At 51.1% G+C, this 22,094-nt stretch overlaps 1 protein-coding gene across 1 annotated transcript in view; it reads left to right on the top strand.

The window, feature by feature from the left end:
• The window catches only part of Parvb (parvin beta), an 80,640-nt gene that overhangs the window by 53,165 nt on the left and 5,381 nt on the right, over window positions 1-22,094 (top strand). Inside the window, exons 5-11 of the mRNA XM_041672608.1 lie at window positions 1,344-1,484; window positions 3,316-3,431; window positions 6,064-6,122; window positions 9,914-9,933; window positions 15,339-15,400; window positions 15,793-15,861; window positions 20,693-20,794. Of these exons, the coding sequence (XP_041528542.1) occupies window positions 1,344-1,484; window positions 3,316-3,431; window positions 6,064-6,122; window positions 9,914-9,933; window positions 15,339-15,400; window positions 15,793-15,861; window positions 20,693-20,794 (569 nt within the window). The remainder of the gene's footprint in view (window positions 1-1,343; window positions 1,485-3,315; window positions 3,432-6,063; window positions 6,123-9,913; window positions 9,934-15,338; window positions 15,401-15,792; window positions 15,862-20,692; window positions 20,795-22,094) is intronic.

The following is a 22,094-nucleotide window of genomic DNA, read 5'->3' as shown; positions in this document are numbered from 1 at the left end:
GGGTCCCTGTCTAGGTAATTGAATCCTGAGCGAATGTGACAAATTCTTGGCCAGGTTCCTCCGGAGTGCTTCCTGCCTGTTCTTAGAAACGACACAGTCACCAACTCGGCGAATCTCCAATCAAACTTCTTGCGGTGTGAAAATGTTAGAGACCCGAGAAGGAGCCTAGGAAGGCAGGGGAGACTCGCTGAGCTTTTCTTGTTGTGTTTATCAAAATTCGCTGTCTGGGACTCTGCTGGGACATCTCCCCTTCCCACATTCTCTGCAGTCACCCTTTGAGGCCGGCCCAGGAACTTCCTCTTCCTCACTCCACTATCGCACCTTTTGCTTTTATTTTTAAATTATTATTTATTATTATTATTATTATCATCATCATCATCATCGCTAGTGTATGATGGTGTGTGTGGGGGGAATGCATGTGTATCTAAAAATCAGATGACAACCTTTTTTCTTTTGTTGAGACAAGATTTCACTGTGTAACCCTGACAGACTCTGCCTCTGCCTCCTGAGTGTTGGGGTTAAAGGCATGTGCCACCACATCCAGCTAACTTTAGCTTTTAAAATAATATAAATTTTTAAGGGTTTTCTTTGAGAATTTTATAAACAAGGCCCTGTGTTTCCACCATTGCCACCTTTCCACCTCTCCCCCGCACCCCCACTCCCTCTCAAGTTCATGATTTCTTTTTTAATTATTAATTTTACGTCTGTGTATTTGCGGCTCAGTGAGTGCATTCAGTGCTGCTCCTACGTGCACCTTTAGGCTGACCACTTGGTACTGAACAATCAACCAGGGGACTCCCTGTCCCTGGAGAGGACAGGTTCTCCTGCCCCCTGCAGCCATTAACCGCCTGTGCTTCTTTATCTCGGGCTGGGGCTTTGTGGCATGTCAACTGGAATTGCCACTATCAGGTCTTGTTGAGGCAGCCATGTGGTTGTGATTTCATGGGTGCAGCTTCCCAGGCCCACCTAGAGGGTTCTAGCTGGCAGCAGGCCAGAGGACAACTTTTGAACAGCTCTGTTCTTCCACTGTGGTGTCCGGTGCCTGACCACCACCACGACAACACTGGACCCCCAGCTGCATCGTGAAGGGGTCTTCTCCATTTCGTGCACATAAGCTGCTCCCAAACGCCTGCTTCATTCTTAACTGCCCTTCACTTGCTATTGTGCAACCTTCTCACAGTAGAAATGGCCTCCCAAGTCCAGAGCTTCCTGGCTCAGCACGGTACCGGTACCGCCGTCCCAGGGATCTGGGCTAAGGTGTCCCTGCTCCAGCCAGGGCACGGGTGGCTCCAGCTCCTCCCCCTTGGACACTCTGCCTCATGACCTTGTCCTTGTCTCCACAGAAAAGCTGGGGCACTGCAAGCTGAATGTGGCCGAGGTGACACAGTCCGAGATCGGGCAAAAGCAGAAGTTGCAGACGGTCCTGGAGGCTGTGCAGGATCTGCTTCGGCCCCACGGCTGGCCGCTGCGCTGGAATGTGGACTGTGAGTGGCCCCTGTGTGGGGACCGAGTGTTGGAAGGAACCATCCTCCGTCCTTCTGTGTTGTCATCGATTACTCCATAAGGCCTTGTGGTTAAAACCATTGTACCCCCTTGACCTGTTGTGCCAGAGGCCAGGTGGCAGAGGAGAGGTCTGGAGACGCTAGGGTGGAGACACACAGCTAAGGGCACAATTACACACCAGGGCTCTGCCTCCCCACCTCCTTACACACCACACATACACACACACACACACACACACACACACACACACACACACGCGCTCCCCCACCCCCACCGTGTCTCACTTCTAGGATTCTTATTTGTTCGTGTTTGTTTGTTTATTTTGTGTGGGTCTAAGTGCAAGTGTCTGGAGGCCAGTGGCCAGCCTCAAGCAGCGCTCCTCAGGAACCACGCCCCTGGACTGTTTTGAGGTAGGGCCTCTCACTGAGACCTGCAGCTCACCAGTGAGGCGGGGCTGGCTGGCCAGTGAACTCAGGCTCCTTCTGTCCTCAACTACCCTGTGCCGGGCTACCACAGTTGGCTTTTTTAAAACTTCAACTTGAGTCCTCATACTTGTGTGACAAATATTTTATGGACTGAGACGTCTCCTAAGACCTTGTATTGTTTTTAAGAGTCATGTAGCCCAGGCTAACCTTGAACTCAATATGTACCCAAGGCTGGCCTATTCTCCTGGCTCCACTTTCTGAATGCTGGGATTATATGCCTGGTCCAAGAATTTTTTTGTTGGGACTTGACACCAAACACCCAGTGGGGTGAACCCAAAGTGAACCCATGTGGGGGTGGCCTACTGAAGCAGGTGCCAAGAAACCCATTGCTAGTTCAGGAATGTCATGTGTCAGCAGACTTGAGGGGTTTGTGGCCTTACAGTTCTTAGCTCAGAGGGAACAGGAGGGGATGAGCTGGCTGAAAAAGCTGATGGCTTCTGTCCTGCCCATGTCCCCACCTCCTCTGATGTCCCCACATCAGGTGTGATGTGGCATGATCCCAAAGCCTGCCCTTCAGGGCCAGTGCTCTGTGCCCTACATAAGAGCCCAGATCTTGGCTGTGAGGACGGGGTTGACCCTGCTGCTGGTTTCTTGGCCTGACTTTGGGTAGACCTATCCTTCTAACTCAGGTGCTGGGCTATGGGTAGGAAGTGCCTCAAGAGCTAAAAACCCCTCCACAGATTCGCTATAACCTGGCCTGAAGCTTTCTATTCAGCGAGAGCCAGGGCAGGCAGCCAGGTCCGACTGGGACCCAGAGTAGCCCCTACCCTTGTCGATCTTCCCCATGGGGACAGCTGATCGTTTAGTGGCAGAAGTTTGCCTAGTGCTAATGATAATGACGTGTGTTCTTGTGGTGTATGCAGCTATGACCTGCCCCTTGTCCCTGCAACCTGCAACTCTCTGCTTTAAAGAACACGAGGCTTTTAAAAGTCACTGCTCAAACCAGGCACAGTGACACACACACACACACACACACACACACACACACACACCTTTAATCTTAGTGCTTTGAAAGCTGAGGCAGGTGGATCATTTTGTGTTTGAGGTCAGCTGTTCTAGGCCAACCAGGACTACATAGTGAGATCCTGCCAAAAAAAAAAAATAATAAAAAATAAAATAAAAAGAACATGATTGTCAAGTGGCCTTGAGCCAACAAGAAAGAACAGAGAGAAGCCAGGCAGAAGCAGGCAGAAGCCCTCTGAGGCCTCCTTATCTGAGGTCCTTTCATCCTCCCCCAGAGGTCTCCTTGAGACCTGCCCTCGAGATGGTCCCCTGCTCTCTACAGCATCTGACCCGAGGCCGCTCTTTCTTCCCCCTCCACCCAAAGCTATCCACGGGAAGAACCTGGTGTCCATTCTTCACCTCCTCGTCTCCCTGGCCATGCACTTCAGGGCCCCCATCCACCTTCCCGAGCATGTCACCGTGCAGGTGGTGGTCGTCCGGGTGAGTACACTGGGCCGTCTCTTCGCCCGTCTCTCTGCTGGCGAGGCAAGCTGCCTCTTTTTCTTCTTGTAGTTTTCCAGCCCTTTCCCCCAATCCCGAGAGGCTACCTTGTATTTTTCCCTCTTGATAAAATGCATATCTCACCCTGGCTCTTTGAGAAATGATTGGAGAGGGAACAATGGCGTTGATTTGAAGAGTGGCACACGGGTGTTGAGGTTTAATTTCCCAGATTTCTGAAAAGAACGCTCATTTCTCTCCAAAGCCACCGAGTCGGAATCCAATCCCCTTGAATGTGCTTATTACACACTGGAGGAGGCTGCGACCGGCAGAATGAAATAGACACCCAAATTAAAGGCTCTCCACATTTGCTCCGTATTATAAGCCATCATTCCCCATTATCTCTTTTTTTAGGTTCATTTCTCTTGATTTACTTAGAGAAGTGAGCCAGGACCTGGGGTCCTGGTAATGGGGCCAGGCGTAGATTTTCCATGCATGCTGTCCTGGGCTTTAGCATTCAAGCACACAGATGCTGGCCTGACTTGGTTCCTGTGCATGACTTCAGTGTATTAAATATCTACGGGTGCCGGACATATGCCTGAATTTATGGGGACCCTGAATGAGGAAATCCCATTTGGCCTGGAAGAGCCACTGTGTCTGCCAAAGGTCTGAGGTCACAGTTGGGACCTGTGTGTCACTGGTATTTACGCTACTGGAGACGCTCAGTTTCACTCTGTTCTCTGAATTTTTAACTTATCTGTTCTGTGGTCTGTGGTCCATGACAACCTGGCTGAGCCTGTGTTTTCGGAAGCCATACTGACCTCTCTTCTACCCTGGGAGCTTAGTCGTACCCTGCTGGGAAGGCCCTTTCTGATATTAAGTGAAGATCACCTGCCATTTCTCCTTGCTTCCTTCCCAATCAGGATGTTTGTGGTCAGCGAGAGTGACGCAGACCCAGGGGGACCATTCCTGTGGCCCTAGTCTTGGCTGCCGGCTCCCAGGCAGCAGGCTGGGAAAGGCTTCCCAAGGACACAGGGGAAAAATGGTTCCTAAACCTACCTACGTCAGCCCCGGGCCCCAAGAGTGCTGAGCGGGCTCACTGTCCAAGTATTTCCTTTCAGTCTTACGCGTTGGTCCAAGACAAGCTTGGATTTTTGGAAAGTCTGACCCCCTCCAGCAAGTCCCCTCCAGCATGCCTATGCCTTGACCAGGGATCCTGAGCTGTTAGCACAGAGTCCAAAGTAGAAGAGACCTCAGTGAGGATTTCCAGCTGGACGGCAGCTTCTTAGAAGTCACCCCCCAGGCCCTGCTCAGAACTTCTTTCTGCCTCTCCTGAGGTCCTCTGGGCTGTCCATATGCTTGCTCGGGTAACCCACTGTCTTACTTGAGATGGGGCAAAGCGAGACATGGGGCATTTCACAGCTGGAAGACAGGAAGCCCAAACCTTGCTTACCCCCAGCAGTGGAAGCATTGGGCTCTCGATTGCTTTTGCCTCTTGATTTCCCTACAAACTCTGTGTGATGTTGCTAACCATTCGATTATCCAGCCCTAAGTTTACCAATGACTTCCCTAATGCCCAGCAACTAATAGGCCCCTCATTCACGCTTAGCATGTAAATAGGTGAACCAAACACCTAGAGTCTTATTTGGCAGGCTCTTGTGTATCAGTTGGCGCAAGGCCCGGGGGTGAGCCAAGCTGAGGTCGCCAGCTGCCATTACTTGTTAATAAGAACGAGTCTACAAGATCCCTGCAGGCCAGATCAGGGAAGCATGTGGGGGGGCTTCTGATTAGAACAGATTTCTGTCCTTTAGAAGCTTCAAGCAGGGGCCTGAGGTTCTGGTTACTTTGGCTGGCCTCTGCGGAGTCCCAGTGTATTTGGATTGGCATCCACTGTCCCTCTGCCCTCCTCCTGGCACCTCTGTGTACTTACCAGGGTTGCTGGGGTGAAGCGCCACTAATGGGGTGAGTGGGGCTTCAAGTGGCAGGTGGATTTCTTCTCCCAGTGCTGCTGGCTTCAGGGAGCAGTCCTCTTGGCCCCGTTCGGCTTCTGCCGGCTGTCTTTAGTGTCCCGGGTTCATGGCTGTAGTCCTTTGTTCTGCTCTTTCGTGTTCAAGAGTGCCACTCATCCCAGCTTCAGAGTTCATTGCTGCTCATTATTCCGCGGCCTCTTTTCACCGGTATTGAAAGTCACCAAGGAAAAAAACAAGTTGCGAGGCCCTGGGTAGACACATTTGGGGCTTTCTGTATGGCAAGTTGCTCACATGTTCTTCCTCTGGTGTTTCCCCAGCATGCCTCATGAACTCCCTGATTACCCATGTTCCCCATCCCAGCTGCAGAAGAGGAGCGTTATTTGGTGTGTCCTTCCTGGGACATTTCTCTTGAGCCTTGTTTAGTCGCCATATCCCAGGGCACCATGGCGAACAATTTGGGGACAGTCACAGGCACTGAAAGGGTCTCCCTTGTGGTCACCCGGAGTATACCTTCCTGGGGCATGAAGAGTGCACTGGGTTTGTGACCCTTTCTAGGCTGGCATCCTGCCCAGGGTGAGTGGACTTCCCATGAGGTCAGCAGGTGCTCGCTACTCCACTCCTGCCCCACGGTCTATGCATTGATCTGCTTGCTTTGCGGTTTTCAGAAGCGGGAAGGCCTGCTGCACTCCAGCCACGTTTCGGAGGAGCTGACCACGACCACGGAGTAAGTGAATGGCGACTGACCCTCAGGGTTTTGTACCTCATGTCAACTGACCCTCAGGGACCCATGCCCCATATGAGCCAGGCCCCGATTCTGGCTTCAGGCAGGGACGCTGGCCTGGGGGAGCCTGTATTTCTCCATATTCTTTAGTCTTAGTGTATGCTTTTTGTGTGTGTGCTAACTTCCTCCATACATTTTCTTCTGGGCTTTCCATGTCAGCCCCATGGAGTCTTTGAGGGACTCTTGAAATTCCCTCCAAAAATCAGAGGGAATTTATTTTAGAAGATGAACTGAATGGATGGGTTCAGTCAGCAAAGTGCTTGCTGTGTGAACATGAGAAACTAATCCTCTGCACCCACATTTTAAAAAACATATTCAGATGCAGGAGTGCATGTCTGTAATGCCATCACTGGGGTGGAAGAGACAGGAGGATCTTTGGAGCCCATTGGTCAGCCTGTCTAGCCAAATCAGTGAGCTCCGGGTTCAGTGAGAGACCCTGCCTCAAAAAACAAGGTGATGGGTCAGTCTCTGCCCTGCACACACAAGTGTGTGTGTGTACACACAAATCATACATACATTACATACAATTTAAAAAAAAATTAAGCCAGGCGGTGGTGACATACACCTTGAATTCCAGCACTCGGGAGGCAGAGTCAGGTGGATCTCTGTGAATTTGAGGCCATCCTGGTCTTCAGAGGTAGTTCCAGGACAGCCAAAGCTACATATAGAAAGCCTGTCTCAACCCCCTGCCCCCAAATTTGAAAGAATGTCAGGGGTGCTAGCTCAGGATGGCCATGGAGCCTGTCACCATGGAGCCTGTCATGTCTTGCTTGTCTCCTAATCTTCATCTGTCAATCACCAGTTGCTCCTTTGGAGGGAGGAGCCATGTGATCAGTCAGACTTGACCTATGGTGGACACTGTTGAGTCTTCTGGTCTCTTTGAGAAAGCTAGAATTTTTAAAAGCCTCGAGGAACTACACCTTAATAACAAACCAGGTAGTGCATCGTGTGTGAGGTCCCACAGTGCCCATGACGGATCCTAGGCACTCACTGCTCTTGCCCCTGCTGACTAAACCTGTTTCAATATTTAAAAGCATTGCTGGTGTCAGCTAGCTCACCAGCTCCATTCACGCAGATGCCTTTCTGTGCATCTATAGCCTTTCAGCAGCTGAGTGGGCTGCCAGAGGAGTCAAAGTTATGGCAGTGTGCCCTGTGATGTGTGTGTGTTCTGTCCTGCATCCCGCAGCCCTCAGGGAAGGGCAGGGAGCTGGGGCGGGGGGATGTCAGGTGTGAGTGTGTTGTGGCTGCAGAAGAATGAGTCCCGGGAATGCACAGCCGGGTGGAGGCTTGGTGGTCTGACTTGAGATACCACCCTGACAAGCCTGCAGACAGCCATGTGAATGGGCTCAGCCAGGCGGTTTGCTAACCTTGCTGTATGATGGGTCCTGTGGTATCTGCATCCGAGGGCTTCCCAGGTCCTGATGGACCCAGGGAGCCTCTCATACTGCCTTTCCTCCTCACGGGCTGAGCTTCGGCTCTCTTTACCCCGTGTTCTGAGAGGCTGAGTACCCTCATCCTGGCCCCATCCTGGATTCCTGACCCGTGCCTTTTCTCTTTGGGTCATTCTGAGATGGGGATTTGGGAGAATATACTCCACCTAATGACCTGGAGTGGCCAGGGCCTGTACGGCTGTGGGAAGTAGCTGAAGCCATCTATTGCAGTCTGCACAGAGTGAGGGGGACCAGAGAAGGCAGCAAGAGGTGTTGGGGGTTCCACAGTCATCAGGGGCAAAACCTGAAAGTGGAGAGAGGTTTGGTCGATGCTCACCTAACTGCCCACCCCATCTGTGCCCAGCACTCCAGAGGCCTGCTGTGTACCCGCCAGAGCTGGTCATGGAAGAGCAGGGCAGGTGGAGGACACGGTTCATCTGTTCCAGGGCTGACAAGGAGACAGTTGGGTAGAATGTAAGATCAGACAGAGGGAGGACTTGGGACGTTCTGTGCCTATTGTGGTGTTTTCAGGGGCAGGAGCACCCTGGAGTCAGGGATGGGGACACTTAAGTTGAGCCATTTCTGCTGGATGCCAGACTCTTCTACGTAGCCAAGGGAGGAGCTGAGATGTCTCTCGTCCCTTGTCTGCTGTCATCCTCTTATCCGACCTGGAGTTTACTCTCTCTTGTCCACCCCCACCCCCATCCTTGTGGCCACAGCGGCGCTGATAGATAAGTAGAGCATCAGGTGCCTGCCAAAACTACAATGGTCCATCAACATCCTTGCTGTACACCTCTGGCTATATCTTCTCTGTATCCTCTCTGGTGCACATACCTTTGAGGATGCACAGGCCCAAGGTTAGTGTTTGTTTGTTTGTTTGTTTGTTTTGAGAAAGGGTCTTAACCATGTGGACCAGGCTGGCTTTGAACTCACAGCAATCTGCCTGCCTCTGCCTCCCGAGTACTGGGATCCAAGTTATGCATACTACACCGGGCACACAGTTAACACTTAACTCCTATTTTCCATGTCTTCCCCAGAGGGCTCTCCCTCCAGAAAGCCCTTCCACCTTCCAGCTGAACAGGAGTGAATGGCCTTACCATTCCCGTAGTCTTTCACGATCTTCCTTGTTACCAGCTCTGAGCTGTGGAGGAGAAACTCTGGCCAGGTCCAGGTTCAGGGTGTTTGGTTCTGTGTCTTTATTTCCTGCACACAGTGGGTCTTTCCAGTAAGTATTTACTGAGACGGAGCCCAAGCCCTTGCCATAGAGGTTGCTGCCTAGGGATTGAATGCATCTCTTAGCTTCAGGAAGGGGACATGTGGGTGGCAGCTGGAAGTTGGCTCCAGGACCATGACTCATGGTGGCTGGGTTAGCTGCAGCCAAACTATCTTAGTTTACTTTCCATGGTTGTGATAAACACCGTGACCAAAGGCACCTGAGGGAGGAAATGGCTTACTCCAGTTTCCAGCTGTAGTCTCACCACTGAGAGAAGTCAGGGCGGGAACTCAAAGAGGGAACCTGGAGGTAGACACTGAGGCAGAGGCCGTGGATACAACACCCCCACACAGACATCCATACAGGCAGAGCAACAAAAAGTAAAAATAAAAAAGCCCCATGGAGTCTTTCAGGGACTCTGAAAATTCCCTCCAAAACTTCACCAGTGGGGTTTCCCAGCATTATTTTCCAAGTTCTCACAACAACTCATTAATCTTTAAGCAAATGGCTTTTCTAGCCCAAAGTTCCAGACTCCTTCCGTCCTCACCCTCTAGCCCAGTAGTTCTCACCCTTCCTAACGCCGCGACCCTTTAATACAGTTCCCCATGTTGTGGTGAGCCCACCCTTTAATAGAGTTCCCCATGTTGTAGTGACCCCCACCATAAAATTACTTCGCTGCTACTGCACAACTGTAATTTAGCTGTTGTGATGAATCGTAAGTATCTGATATGCAAAATGTCTGATCTGTGAACCTGGGAAAGGGTCATTGGGGCTCCCAAAGGGCACACAACTCACAGACTGAGAAACACTGCCCTATCTGATGGGCACGGCTGTGAGACAATTTGACCAGGATCAATATACTCCTATGTCCCATGATCCATTATGTCTGTCCCCTCCCATTGGCATACCATGGTGGTCACTGTGTCAGGGAAGAGGGCAGTTTGCTGCTATTCATGTGCTGATGTCAGCCATCTGTACATGTCCCTCACCAGAAGGCCCTGGGGCTGGGTGCTGGGGTCTGGTTGGCTCTACCTGTCCCCTTCTTAAGACTTGGTCCAAAGAACCATCTGACTCTTTGTTCTTGTTTCCAGGATCATGATGGGCCGGTTTGGTAAGTATCCTGGTTTGGGATGGAACTTGCTGAGACCTGTGGGCACGCAGGGTCCAGCCCAGAAAGATCTGGGCTTCTCAAGGTCATGCTTGTGAACTTGGGCAGGAGGGGTGAGGTTGGAGGGAGGGAGGAGTGCCGGCCTGGAGAAAGTCTTTAGCTTACCTTTAGGGAGGGAGGGAGAAAAGGAGGTGATTACCCTCTCACCCGACCTTGTCCCCTGGGCAAGAGAGGGCAGACAAAGGAACCAAAAACCTGTGCAGGAGAGCATTTAAACCCTGGGAAGCAGAAGCCTGGCTCCTGGCTTAGGGAGGGAGGCTAATGTGGGCAGTTCAAAACAAAAAGTCCTTGACCACAATGGTGTTCTCCAGCCAGCAAGGAGGGGAGGAAAACAGAAGCCAGGTGGAAGTTCCCAGCTCAGTTCCAGATGTATGCCTGACCCTGGGGAAACCTTGGGGTTCAGGTGCCTCCTCCACAACCCCACAGAGCGCCCTTCTCTAATCTGGAGGGTCTAAGGATGTGAGTCACCCCTGTGGAGAGCAGACCCAGCTCTGATGGCCTGGAAGGTCTTAAGTCTGAGAGAAAGCCGCAGCCATGTGGCCCTGAGCTTTCTCCAATGGACAGGTGCTATGGCTGCTTGGAGAATCCACGGGCGTTTCAACATTTTGATAAAGCAGGTTAGCTCTCCCGTTTCCATCCTAGCCTGTAATGTCATTGTTATTAAACCCAAATAAAGGAAGGCGGAAGGGAGCCTCTATCCAGTCTGTGAAGGAGAGGCAGGGTGGAGGCAGACGTGGGTTCACGCCGGACCGGTATCCGGGTGCAGGCTGGTTTCAAGCCATGCTCCCCTATCACCTCCCCTGAGGATGCAGAGGCCAGAGGTGGGAAGATGACAAATGAGGGGGCCTGAGATGCCTCTGAGTGTGGAGCTGTCACTTCTGTGTTTGGGTTGGCCCTGTTTCAGGTTCAGAGGATTTGAAAAGAGTTGGTTTGGTTGTGGGGAGGGGATCCTGGGCCCTGTTGGTATCTTGGGAGCCCTGGCAGCTGGGAAGAAGACCTGGCAAGGCACACAGGGTGTGGCTCCCAAGGGGAAAGCCAGGTGCACCAGGACTCAGCCGCAGCGCTGGGGACATCCGAGGCCATAAGAGGCCTCGGGGGCTGTACTGACTTCACTTCTCACATGCTCTGGCGTAAGATGAAACAGGCTTTTAGCTAGTGACAGGCAATTAGTTTCGCCCCCGCCTTGTGCTTCTGCTGACGCAAAGAGGTCTCCTAGTTACACGTCTGACAGCCTTAGCTTCGGTGCAGCGAGTCCCTGGGCTCCCAGGCATCCTCTTGTTGGGGAGTGAGTGACACAAGATTTCTGGGCACATCTGGCTTCAGTGCCCTGCCAGGGTCTTGTCACACCACTGCCTTTGCTACCACAGTGCCCTCTGCCACATGGATTTCCACCGAGCCCTCAGCTTCTTTGCACACTGCTGGGGAGGAAGGTCTCCAAACACCCCTTGTCATATATCTGTTCACAGTCCACAGTCCCTGCAGTGGCCTCTAAGGATGTCCCAGACATCACATCCCCTGTGGCCTCTTTGGTTATTTTACCTCCTGAGTATCTAGGCCTCACCCTGTGGCTTCCTCAGTTCCATTGCTCTCCGGCTGAGCTGCCCTCCTGCTCAGTTACCCCATGGCTCCCTCTTGCATTGGCTTGGCTGTCACTCACCAGGGATCCCCTGCCACCAACCAGCATACACTGGTCCTCTACTCTCAGGTTGTCTTCTTTGTGTCTATAATCATCCGTCAGCCCTACTCCCAGGAGCCTAAGTGTTGGTGTGAGTTCCCTGTGTAGTCACCCCCAGGGTCTCAGCAGCCCTCCCTAAACCCTGTCTCTTGTGAAGAGGGTCCGAGACAACATGCTGACCCTCTTAGGCTGATCCTTGCTGGAACCAGTTCCCACAGCCTGCTTAGCCTTCAAGGGCTGTGAGCAGGGGGAGCAGCTCCTCTCTGGCTCCTCTTCCATCTTTCCAGCAGAAAAAGGGGTGCCCAGCCACTTCCCATCATCATCTTGTCCTGGCTGAGGTGGGAGCAGGTTTTTTCCTCTCCCTGGAAACAAGTCTCCTGGGAGCTGGGAGGTTAGAGCCTGGTCTCCATAGCAACGGCTTTGCCAGTTGCCTTTTCTCTAGCTGGTGGCCCTTCCTCCCCAGTTCCCCCACTTAGGAGCCCTTTCTGTTGCTGTCAAGATGGGATGGGCAAGAAACAGAAGCAGCTCCCTCATCCCATGCTCAGTTTGCTGTGACTCAGTCTCCCCCCTTTCCTCTCCAGTAGAACCCGTGCTAAAACTCTGACCTGGGGTTTACACCCCTGGTCACACCCCTGTTCACACCCCTTTTCACACCCCCTGGTCACCATGCACCCAGGATACCACACTGAGCCTTGTAGCTCCTGTCAGCCTCCCTCCCGGGCCACCCTGCTCTTAAATCAACTCCGGGCTCTCAAGTTTCTCTTTGCACAGTTTGTTCACTCTGGCAGGTATGCCATTCCCCTTCTGATTGCTCCAGCAAGCCTGGCTTGAACCTCAAAGCCCTTTCCTCCACCCCTCCATGACTCTAACCTCTTGTCCACATGTACACACTGGGGTGCTCCCAGAGACCAGCCTGACAGAGTTGGTCAAAGCTCGGGAGCTGAGCGTTATGAGCAGAGGCTGCAGGACAGAGAAATAGGAACCCCCCAACCCTGTCCTGGGTTCTTGACACTGGGTGGATGTGTGACTCACTATGGCTTTAGCCTTTGCTTTCAAGGGGACTCAGAGATGTGGACTGGGGAGAACCTTTAGTCTGAAGTAGACTGAGTGAGGCTCTAGGCAGATCTGGGACCCTTCTGTCTGTGCCCCTCCCAACTAGTAACTTCCCCAGCACAAGAGGGAAATGGTGGAGACCCAGACATGCCTGATGGTCGGACTTGTCCCCGGGCCCCATCCCATCTCTTGATGCTCACCAGGGTGGTGGGGTGACAGACTGGGTTGTTCCTACTTACAAAGGAAGAAACCCTTTGGCCACGGAAGTGGCCTGAAGTCTGTGGGCTTTCATGTCACACAGTGAGGATATGAACCCAGCTCTGCCCTGTCCCCCTAAACCCTGTTTAGAGCCCTTGGTCCCTCCTGGCCACAGGACACACTCTGATGCTTCCTCTAGGCCCAGGTGAGCAGCCAGCATGGGAGGCGCCCAGCAGCCGCCCACATAGCGCTCTGCCAGCCCAGCGGTGGCCCGGCTAAATAAACCAGTGACGTCAAGCATCTTGGCTCCTGGGGCTTTGCCTAAGCGGCTTTACCGGGCTGCGCTGCTTCATGAGGACTAAGCTCCTTTTGCCCCTTTACAGATTGTTTTCCAGGGGATAATCTGACTTAGCTGATTGTGGCAGAGAGTGACAGCTGGCGCTGAGGGTAGCTTTTTGTCCCCACCGACTCTGGGGGAAAGGAGCTGCCTCCCTTCCCCCAACAGACACACATGCTCGCTCCAGCATGCACACATGCACACACACAGGGGTCCTTCTTTTCATTTAGCCTCTCCCCTTTCCCAAGGCTTACAATGAGGCCCCAGGTTGGATGGAGATGTCTCCAGACCCTACCCTGGCCTGAATCTCTGGCACTTTCCACTTGGGGCTAGGTGGGTAGGAAGGCTTCCTCTAAACTACCTGATTGGCTTTTTCAGCTCACCCCAGCCTTCTTCATTCTCCTCCTTCCTTCCTCCTCAGTATTCCCCCTCCCCCAAGGTGAGAGAAGGCTCCCTGTGCACCCACTCCCACTGGGATGCCACGGTGGAGCTGGGGGTGGATGGCCTCTCTACTAGCTCCGTCCCAGTAGCCTACAATGCCCAAGAACCAAGCAGACAGAGGTCAGGACTTAGGTCCTTTCCTGGGTTTCCCCTCCCTCAGCAGCACTCTGTTGGCCCTGGAGCCCTCAGGCCTCTGCTTTGACCTAGGCTGTGGTCATCTTTCCCGAAGACTTATGTCTCCTACTTCTTTCAAATATTGGCAGATATAGAGGTTCAGAGGGCCCCTCTGTAGGGGTTCCGGGTTCTCCTGTTCCTGAACAAAGGACAGAGAGACACAGAGTTGTAGCCAGAACTGCCGATTTCCTGAGGAACGATCCACTTCCAAGGGAGGAAGTGAGGCCTCCAGCTTGCAGAGCTGGGCTTCCTGTTACCTTAGAGCCGGCTTTCCCCTCATTTGCATAGCAAGGCTATTTTGGTTCATTTGCATAGAGTGGGCTTTTCTGAGTGCTCTGTTTGTCACATGTAGTTCACACAAACTCATGTGTCATCATCCCTCACTAGCATCTTCCATCTGCCCCCAGGGGTGAGCCACAGTGTTACAGTGAGGCCCAGGCCACCCACAGACACAGGAGTGCTTGGGTCCTGAGCCAGAGGCAGAGGCAGATTTTCAGATTAAGAAAAAAATTCTTTGTCAGCTTTTGTGGGCTGGGGGTGTCCATTTGTGAGAAGGGAGGGGTTTTGGGGTTCCAGGGTTTCCTCTTTGCCAACTTGGTTTTTTTTCATATACTAATTTTGCAAGGCTTCTGTCCACTGTTGACCTTAATCAAGTAGGGAAGGATGGGGTGCTTCTGTGCTAATTGGGGTGGCAGCTTGCACATGTGACAGAACAGGTTGTGGTTCACCAGGGAAGAGAGAGGTGTTGGGTTTCTCAGGGAGGAATAGGCTGTCTGCAGGTATCCTGCAGAAGATACCAACGGCTCGGATGCCTTTCCAAGCAGTCCTTCAGAGGAAGTGACCTTGGAGAGCAGCCTGGGGGCAGAGAGGCTGTATTAAAGGCCCTGTATAGGGCTGTACCTTAGGCTTCAGAGAGACCATTTGGTAGAGCCTGGGAAGAGAGGATGGACCACAGTGTCGGAGTGAGAAGAAGGTGAGAGGACATCCAGTTGCACTTTTAGAGTCTGGATGCTGATGGGGAAGAGGCCAGTTGCCCTGGAAGCTGTGGGCATCCCCAGGGAAGGGGAGGTGGACCAGGCATGGGAACAGCAGACCTGGCCAAGAGGAGAAGTGGTGGGATTCACAGGCAGTGGTAGATCTTAGGAGAGACAAGGATGCTTCAGGAGCTCAGTGGGAGCATGTAGGTGTCATGTGTGACCCACTCTCCCATGCCCAAAGATTTGCAGATAGTTAAGAGTTTGAGAAAGCCCCACACACCCTTGGTTCACCAACCAGATAGTGATCCTGGTCTTACACTCGGGCAATGCCAGTCTTCAGGTTCCTCTGCTCTGGCAGAAACTAGAGGGATAGAACAGGCTGGAAGCCCCAGGCAGAACGTCCCGAGGGGTCAGGGTGGCTGTTTCTAGAAACAAGGGCAGCAGAGTCCTCTCCAGAACTCCCCTCTGTGTTCTCTCTTGCATGTCGTGACAGAGCGGGATGCCTTCGACACACTTTTCGACCATGCACCGGACAAGCTCAACCTTGTGAAGAAGGTAGATCCCTCCCGACATGCCCCGGCCCCCATCGCCACCCTTCATGGGACCTGTGTAGACTCTGCCTAGACTCTCTGCAGACCCAAGGCAGGCTGAGATGGGATGAAAGGTGTTTGGAATTTCTAAGGTTTGCCTTGTATGTTGAGACCACCCTCAGCAATGTGTAGCATGGCGTGCTCTTTTACAATAGGGTCATGCAGACCAGACAGCTCGATCCCTGTTGGCACTGTGCCATTAAGACTAGGCCTGGCTTAAGAGTATGGTGTCTGATACATAGCCTTTTTGTTTTAGCCACCAGAGGAGGGTCTGGAGGGTCTCAGGCCGCCATATTGGGGGCTGGGGGAATTCTGCAGAAGGTTGCTGATATGGCCTTTGCTTCTCTGCTTTGACAGTCTCTCATCACATTTGTGAACAAGCACCTGAATAAGCTGAACTTGGAGGTGACTGACCTGGAGACCCAGGTAGGCAGGCTTCGGTGGAGGGTCCCTCTGGCCTATGTTTCTAGTACCTCTCGACTCAGGTAGGGTGCGGGAGCCAGTGGGACCACCTTGTCTCTCTCAGGGAGAGCCTCCAGTATGTAGCCCACAGCATTGTTTCCGCCCGACCGAGTTGGCTGCTCAGACTCTCTGCTTCCTGCAGCCCTGGCAGGCAGAGACTGAAGGCTGGAACCATGAGCTCTGCAAGCTTCGGGTCCAGAGTCACAGTGCGGGCACAGAGTTACAGTTTAGCTCCTTCCCAGCCCCTCTGTGGTTTCTGCTGTGTTCCTGCAGGCGGGCTTTGGTGTTCTTGGGCCCAGAGATGTATTACGTCCATCTTCTGTGGCCTCATCCTGTGTCTGCATCTCTGTGCCTGTACATCTGCATTCGGCACACAGCTCTCTGTGCCCTCCACCCCCACCCCGTCTGCTCCCTCAGAGCTAGTGTCTAGAAATGGATGCTTGAGAGCAGAGGAACATCGTGCTGGATTAGAGCCCACCCTAATGGCACAAACGCAACAGAGACCCTGTTTCCAAATGGAGTCACGTGCACAGAGTCTAAGGATTAGAATTCGAATTTATTTTTGAGAGAGACAGTTCAACTTTATTATCCACCCCCAGGACTCCATCCCATCTTGCCACAGGGCCATTTGCTCCAAAAGTCTCTGGGCCTAGAACATTCTGTGTCCTCTGCTTCTATGGCAGAGACGCTGCAGCCTCACATTTGGTCCTGTGGCAGCATGGGAACAATGCCCCATTCAACCTGGGGCCAGGGAGATGGCTCAGCTGGTAAAGGTGATTACCAAGCAAACTTAATGGCCTGAGTTTGATCCCCAGGGATGCACATAGTGGAAGGACACAACTGACTCCTGCAAGTTGTCATGTGACTACATACGCACTGGGACACGAACTCGTTGCCTGCCCCAAGCATCATACAACTTACAAGAATAGAAATAAAATAATCATCCATTTGGGGAATAGGGACAAAATACTTCTGCCATATGTATCTCATATGCTCCCTCCTCCAGCTAGAGCGCCATTGTGGTGACAGTCTTGAAGCATACAAACCCTGTGGGTCCCACAGAATTCTCCCCAGCTTAGTTGTGTGCTCGAGTTCTGAGTCTGATTCCTGAGCGGCGCAGACATCCCTAATGCGTGGCTGATCCTTCCTAAACCCCTAGGCGTTTTCTTCTATTGCTTTCTCTTTCCTTAACTTCTCTCATTTGCTTTTCTAATTAAAAAAGTAATTCAGGTTCATCGCAGAAATGTCTGAAAATGAAGATAAGGAAAACAAACAGAAGTCACCATAGTATATCACCCCACTGCACTCCGGGGCTTGTTCCAAGCCCTCCTCCTGGGGATTCTGGGTGTGTGCAGTGTGGTCTGCCTAAGGGAGCAGATTGTGTATGTATGTGTGTGTGCGTGTGTGCACACGCGTACCCGTGATTTGCAAAAGCAGCGCTTATCCATAGCTGTTTGCTCATGCAGTACTTGCTGCGTGACACTTTCGGTTTCCTGAAACCTGGGAAGCTAACGTGAAAAGCTGTGTCTCTCCCTCCCTACTGCCCACCCCTCCCCCAACTCTGCCTGGGTCTCTTTCAAAGTGTTCATGCATAAAACAACACACTCTCCTTAATAGCAGTCAATCGCACTGGACAGCTGGTTTGTAATGTGTTGTGTTTTTTTCCCTCCCTAAATACGTTTGGGCATCTTTTTGCGAGAGATGGATGTCTCTGTCTGAATCTATTTCACTTTTCTGTCATATTCATTCTCTCTCTCTTTCTCTCCCTCTCCCTCTCCCTCTCCCTCTCGCTTGCTCTCCCTCTCCCTCTCCTTAATACAGGGTCTTGGATTCACTTTGTAGCTCAGGCTGGCCTTAAACTTTTGGTGATCCTCCTGTCTCAGACTCCTCAGTCGCAGAGCTTGGTCCCCTCCCCAGCACTGTTAGAATAATTACCTTCCATCAGGTGCCTTCAGGTGCGAGGCTGCATTAGTGGAAAGCAGCCCTGGGATTGGACCACTTCCCAATCACGAGCGTGCCGAGTGGCAGGTGTTCTGGCCGCAGTTATTAGTGACCTTTCTGTTTCCTTGGGGCTAGCATCTATTGAGAAATGGAGGTGGACGAGGAGGTATAAGAGCAAAGCAGCATGTGCCATGAGGCCTGGGAAGGTCTGACCATGGAAGCAGCCTACTTCTTATGTGGCCCCGCAGGATTCATCAGTCAGAGAGCATCTTAGACCAGGGGGAAATCTGCATTTTTGCTCATTGTTCTTTTTCTTCCTGGCTATCACACAGTGTAAACTAGGCAAAGTCTACTTTAGCCATCACTGGCATCCTATTAAGTCTGTGCTTGGTGACTGGCCCTGTTTCCCTCTCACAAAGACTTTATGCCTTTCACTTCTTAAAGGCATTTCCCCCCCAAGCTCCTGGGTCTCAAAATCAGATGTTTGTGATGTTCCCTTTTCCATCTAAATACTCTCAGGTGGGAGTCTCCAAGACCCTCAGGACAGTAGAGGGCTGGGTTGAAAGTATCTAAGCTTTTAAAGGGGTACCTCCCCTTCATGCTCTCATTTATATATTTGGAGGTCCTAGTCCCTGAAAACTGATGGCCTCTAAGGTGTCCTAACTGCTCCTGCCTCTCCAGGAGTCCTGCCTGGGGATCTTAGGAAAGCCTGAGTGGTTGATCCTTAACAGTAGAGGGATTCTGTGGGTGTGACTGCCATTCACTGGCCATGTGTGTTGAGGTTCAAATATGTCCAGTGACACCCAAAGCTTCCTTCTGTATTAATAAGCTTTTAAAGAGCCAAATTCAGGGACCAGCAAAATGGTTCAGAGCATGAAGATCCTTGCTGCCAAGCCTGACAACCTGAGTTTGGTTCCACGACCCGAATGGTTGAGGGAGAGAACTGACCCCCACAGATTGTACTTTAACTTACACATGTACACCGTGGCATGTATGTGCATGTGTGCACTTATACACTCACCAAATAAATAATGTAATTAAAAGATTATCAAAGGGGCTAGAGAGATGGCTCAGTAGTTAAGAGCAGTTGTTACTCTTATAGAGGACCCGGGTTTGGTTCCTAGCACCCACACAGTGTCTCACAAACATTTTTAACTCCAGTTCCGGAGGATCCAGGGCCCTCTTCTGACTTCCATTGACAATGGGCATGCACATTGTGCTTATACATATATACATGCATACATTTATACATACATACATACTTGCAGATAAAACACTCATACACAAAATAAATCTAAAAATAAAAAATATAGTCAAATTCAGGAGTTCTGAACATTGCTTGCCCAGTAGTGATGCTGCCAGCTGTCTGAGTGGCAAAGGTGTACAGAGAGCCACAGTTAAAATGGTTAGTCAAGAAAAAAGTCAACAGAGGTAGAAAGGATATGGGGGCTGATGGTATATGTTCCTCATATCAATACTTGGGAGGCTGAGGCAGGACAATGGCTGAAAAATTACAGACCAGGCGAGGCTAGAGTGAGAACCTGTTTAAAAAAAAAAAACTGGCTGTGGGTGGGGGGTGTTCAATGAGCCAGAGCACATGCTATACAAATATGAAGACCTGAGTTCAAATCCCCCGTACCCAGGTGTGGTCGTGTGCACCTGTAACCCCAGTGCCGTGAGGGACCAGCGAGGAGGATCCATAGGATTCCCTGGCCAGCCAAACTAGCTGAAAATGGTGAGCTCCAGGTTCAGTGAGAAACCCTGGTTCAAGGGAATAAAGTTGAGAGTGATATAGGAGGACACCTGATGCCCTCTGACCTCTGCATGCTTGCCTATAGGTGTACTCATACACACACATGCTCAAAACAAATAAACAACCCCCAAAATACAAACCTAAAACCAAATCCCAAATGCTAGCACTCAGGAAGCTGGAACAGGAGGATCAATTTGTGTTTGAAGCCAGCCTGGGATACATTATCTAAAGATAAAATAATAAACAATAAAATAACAACAATAATAATAATGATAACAGTGGAAGGAATGTGGGGGTTCCCAGGCCATCAGTGTTTAATGGAGATGATTGGTGGTGGCCGTGCATGGCAGTATGAAGGCTCTTCATGCTACTGCAACACTTTAAGCAGCAAAGATGGGGGCTGGTGAGGTGGCCCATCACCAAGTCAAGGCAATGACCTAAGGTCAACTCCTAGGACCCACATGGTGGAAGGAGGGTTGTCCTCTAAACTCCGCATGTGCACTGTGGTAAATGTGTGCACATACATACTAAAAATTTAAGGGCTGAAGCAATAGACCAGAGCACTTGTTCCTCTTGAGGACCTGAGTCTAATTCCTAGCATCCACATAGCAGCTCACAGCTTTAACTCCAGTTCCAGGGGATCCGATATCTTCTTCTAACTTCCATGGGCACCAGGCACACACATGGAGCACATACATACATGCAGGCAAAACACTCATAGACATAAAATAAATCTAAAGATTCAAATTGTTTAAAACTGGTTAAGTTGGCCAATTTTGTATTCTATATCTCAGGGGCCCATTGCTACCATTGCAAAAGCAGCTGTTGCCCATCTCTGGCTTGCTCAGGGAGGAGTATGGGTGTCAAGAGTGAGAGCCCTTTCTTCTGAACCCCTGGTCTTCTCCTGTGGGTGACTAGGGCATGGGCCTCTTCCCTTGAGCTTTGCTGAGAGTTCTCAGTGCAAGGTGGGAGTGCTGAATGGGGATGGGGTCCTGGGGTGGGCGCTGCAGCTTGTGGGCATTCCCACACCTTCCTACACACATGCAGAGTGTCTGTCCACCCCACACATGCCCCAGAATTGTCACTGAGTTTTCTCCGAAGTTTGCAGATGGCGTGTACCTGGTTCTGCTTCTGGGCCTTCTTGAGGACTACTTCGTCCCTCTCCACAACTTCTACCTGACTCCTGACAGCTTCGACCAGAAGGTAGGTGCCTTGTCTCCTGAGAATGGTCCCAGCCAAGCTCACTGGACTAGACAGAGGAATGTCCCCCGATGCCACCAACTGACTGCAGCCCTACAGTGTCCTTCAGAATGTTAACCTACACAACATGTGGGGTTCAGTCCGCTATAGCTCCCCCAAGACAGAATAGGAAACCCCTTTGTGTCACGCAGTACATCCGGGCTTACTCTGTCATCTCTCCAAGTCTTTCCCACAGGCTTGGGTTTTTTGTTTTGTTTTTTATTTGTATGTTTGCCTGTTTTATGACTCTGGTCAAATGCCGCACACAGCCCTCTGGGCGCCCCTGTCTTGGGAGCCTCCAAATGTTATGTTTCTGGGTGACACATGTGTGGCTCCATGGCGTGTGTCTGCATATGTCTCTTACTTCACGCTCTTGGCCGTGTCAATTTGCTTCTGTTCTTCTTCCTGCCACAATAGGGCTTTTTTCCAAAGATTTGCAATTGTCCCTCTGAATCTGCTAGGGACAGGTTCCAGGGCCCCCTTGGGTACCAAAGCCTGCAGATGTTCGTGGTCCACATGTGAAATGTTGTATAAAGCATGGAGCCTACGCACTTCTTCCTGTGGATGTTAAATCCTGTCTGGTGCTTTATAATACTTAATGCAATGCAAATGCTATGCAAAGTAGCTGCTTTCTATATTGTTAGGGAGCGACGGTGGAGGATGCTTGTTTAGTATGCTGCAGTTCCCCAGACATTGTCCATCTGCGGTTTGTGTCATCTGAAGATGAGCGCGCGTGCGTACACACGTGTGTATGTGTGTGTGTCTGTATACATGTGTATGTCTATGTCTGTTTATGTGTACATGTATATCTCTTCGTGTGTATACATACATAACTGTGTATGGCCATGTATGTATATGTCTCTCTGTGTGCATGTCAGTGTGTGTATATATGTATGTACATGTATATGTCCGTGTATGTCTGTCTCTATGTTTGAATGTATGTGCATGTATATATATGTGTATTCATTTATATAAATATACATGTCTATGTTTATGTACACATGTATGTGTGTATGTGTCCTCATGTATGCCTTGTGGATTTAAATATGTGTGTATATATGTGTTTGTATGTGTATGAGCATACATGTGTATGTAAGTACATTTGTATAGGTGGTGGGGCTGTTTGTATGTATGCAAACTTTATTGCTGTGCTTGGTTTCCCAGAAAATTCCTCTTGTAGGACCCTCTGGATGGACCCCACAGCATCTGTGCTCCTGTCTCTGCTCCTTCTGTGCTGTCTGTCCCTCCTGGGTTCCCTGCAGTT

Source organism: Microtus oregoni, unplaced genomic scaffold, assembly GCF_018167655.1.
Source record: "Microtus oregoni isolate MIOR12 unplaced genomic scaffold, Mior012 000022F_ref0000154, whole genome shotgun sequence".
NCBI classification, from domain to species: domain Eukaryota; kingdom Metazoa; phylum Chordata; class Mammalia; order Rodentia; family Cricetidae; genus Microtus; species Microtus oregoni.
This window is presented reverse-complemented; position numbering and strand designations above follow the sequence as displayed.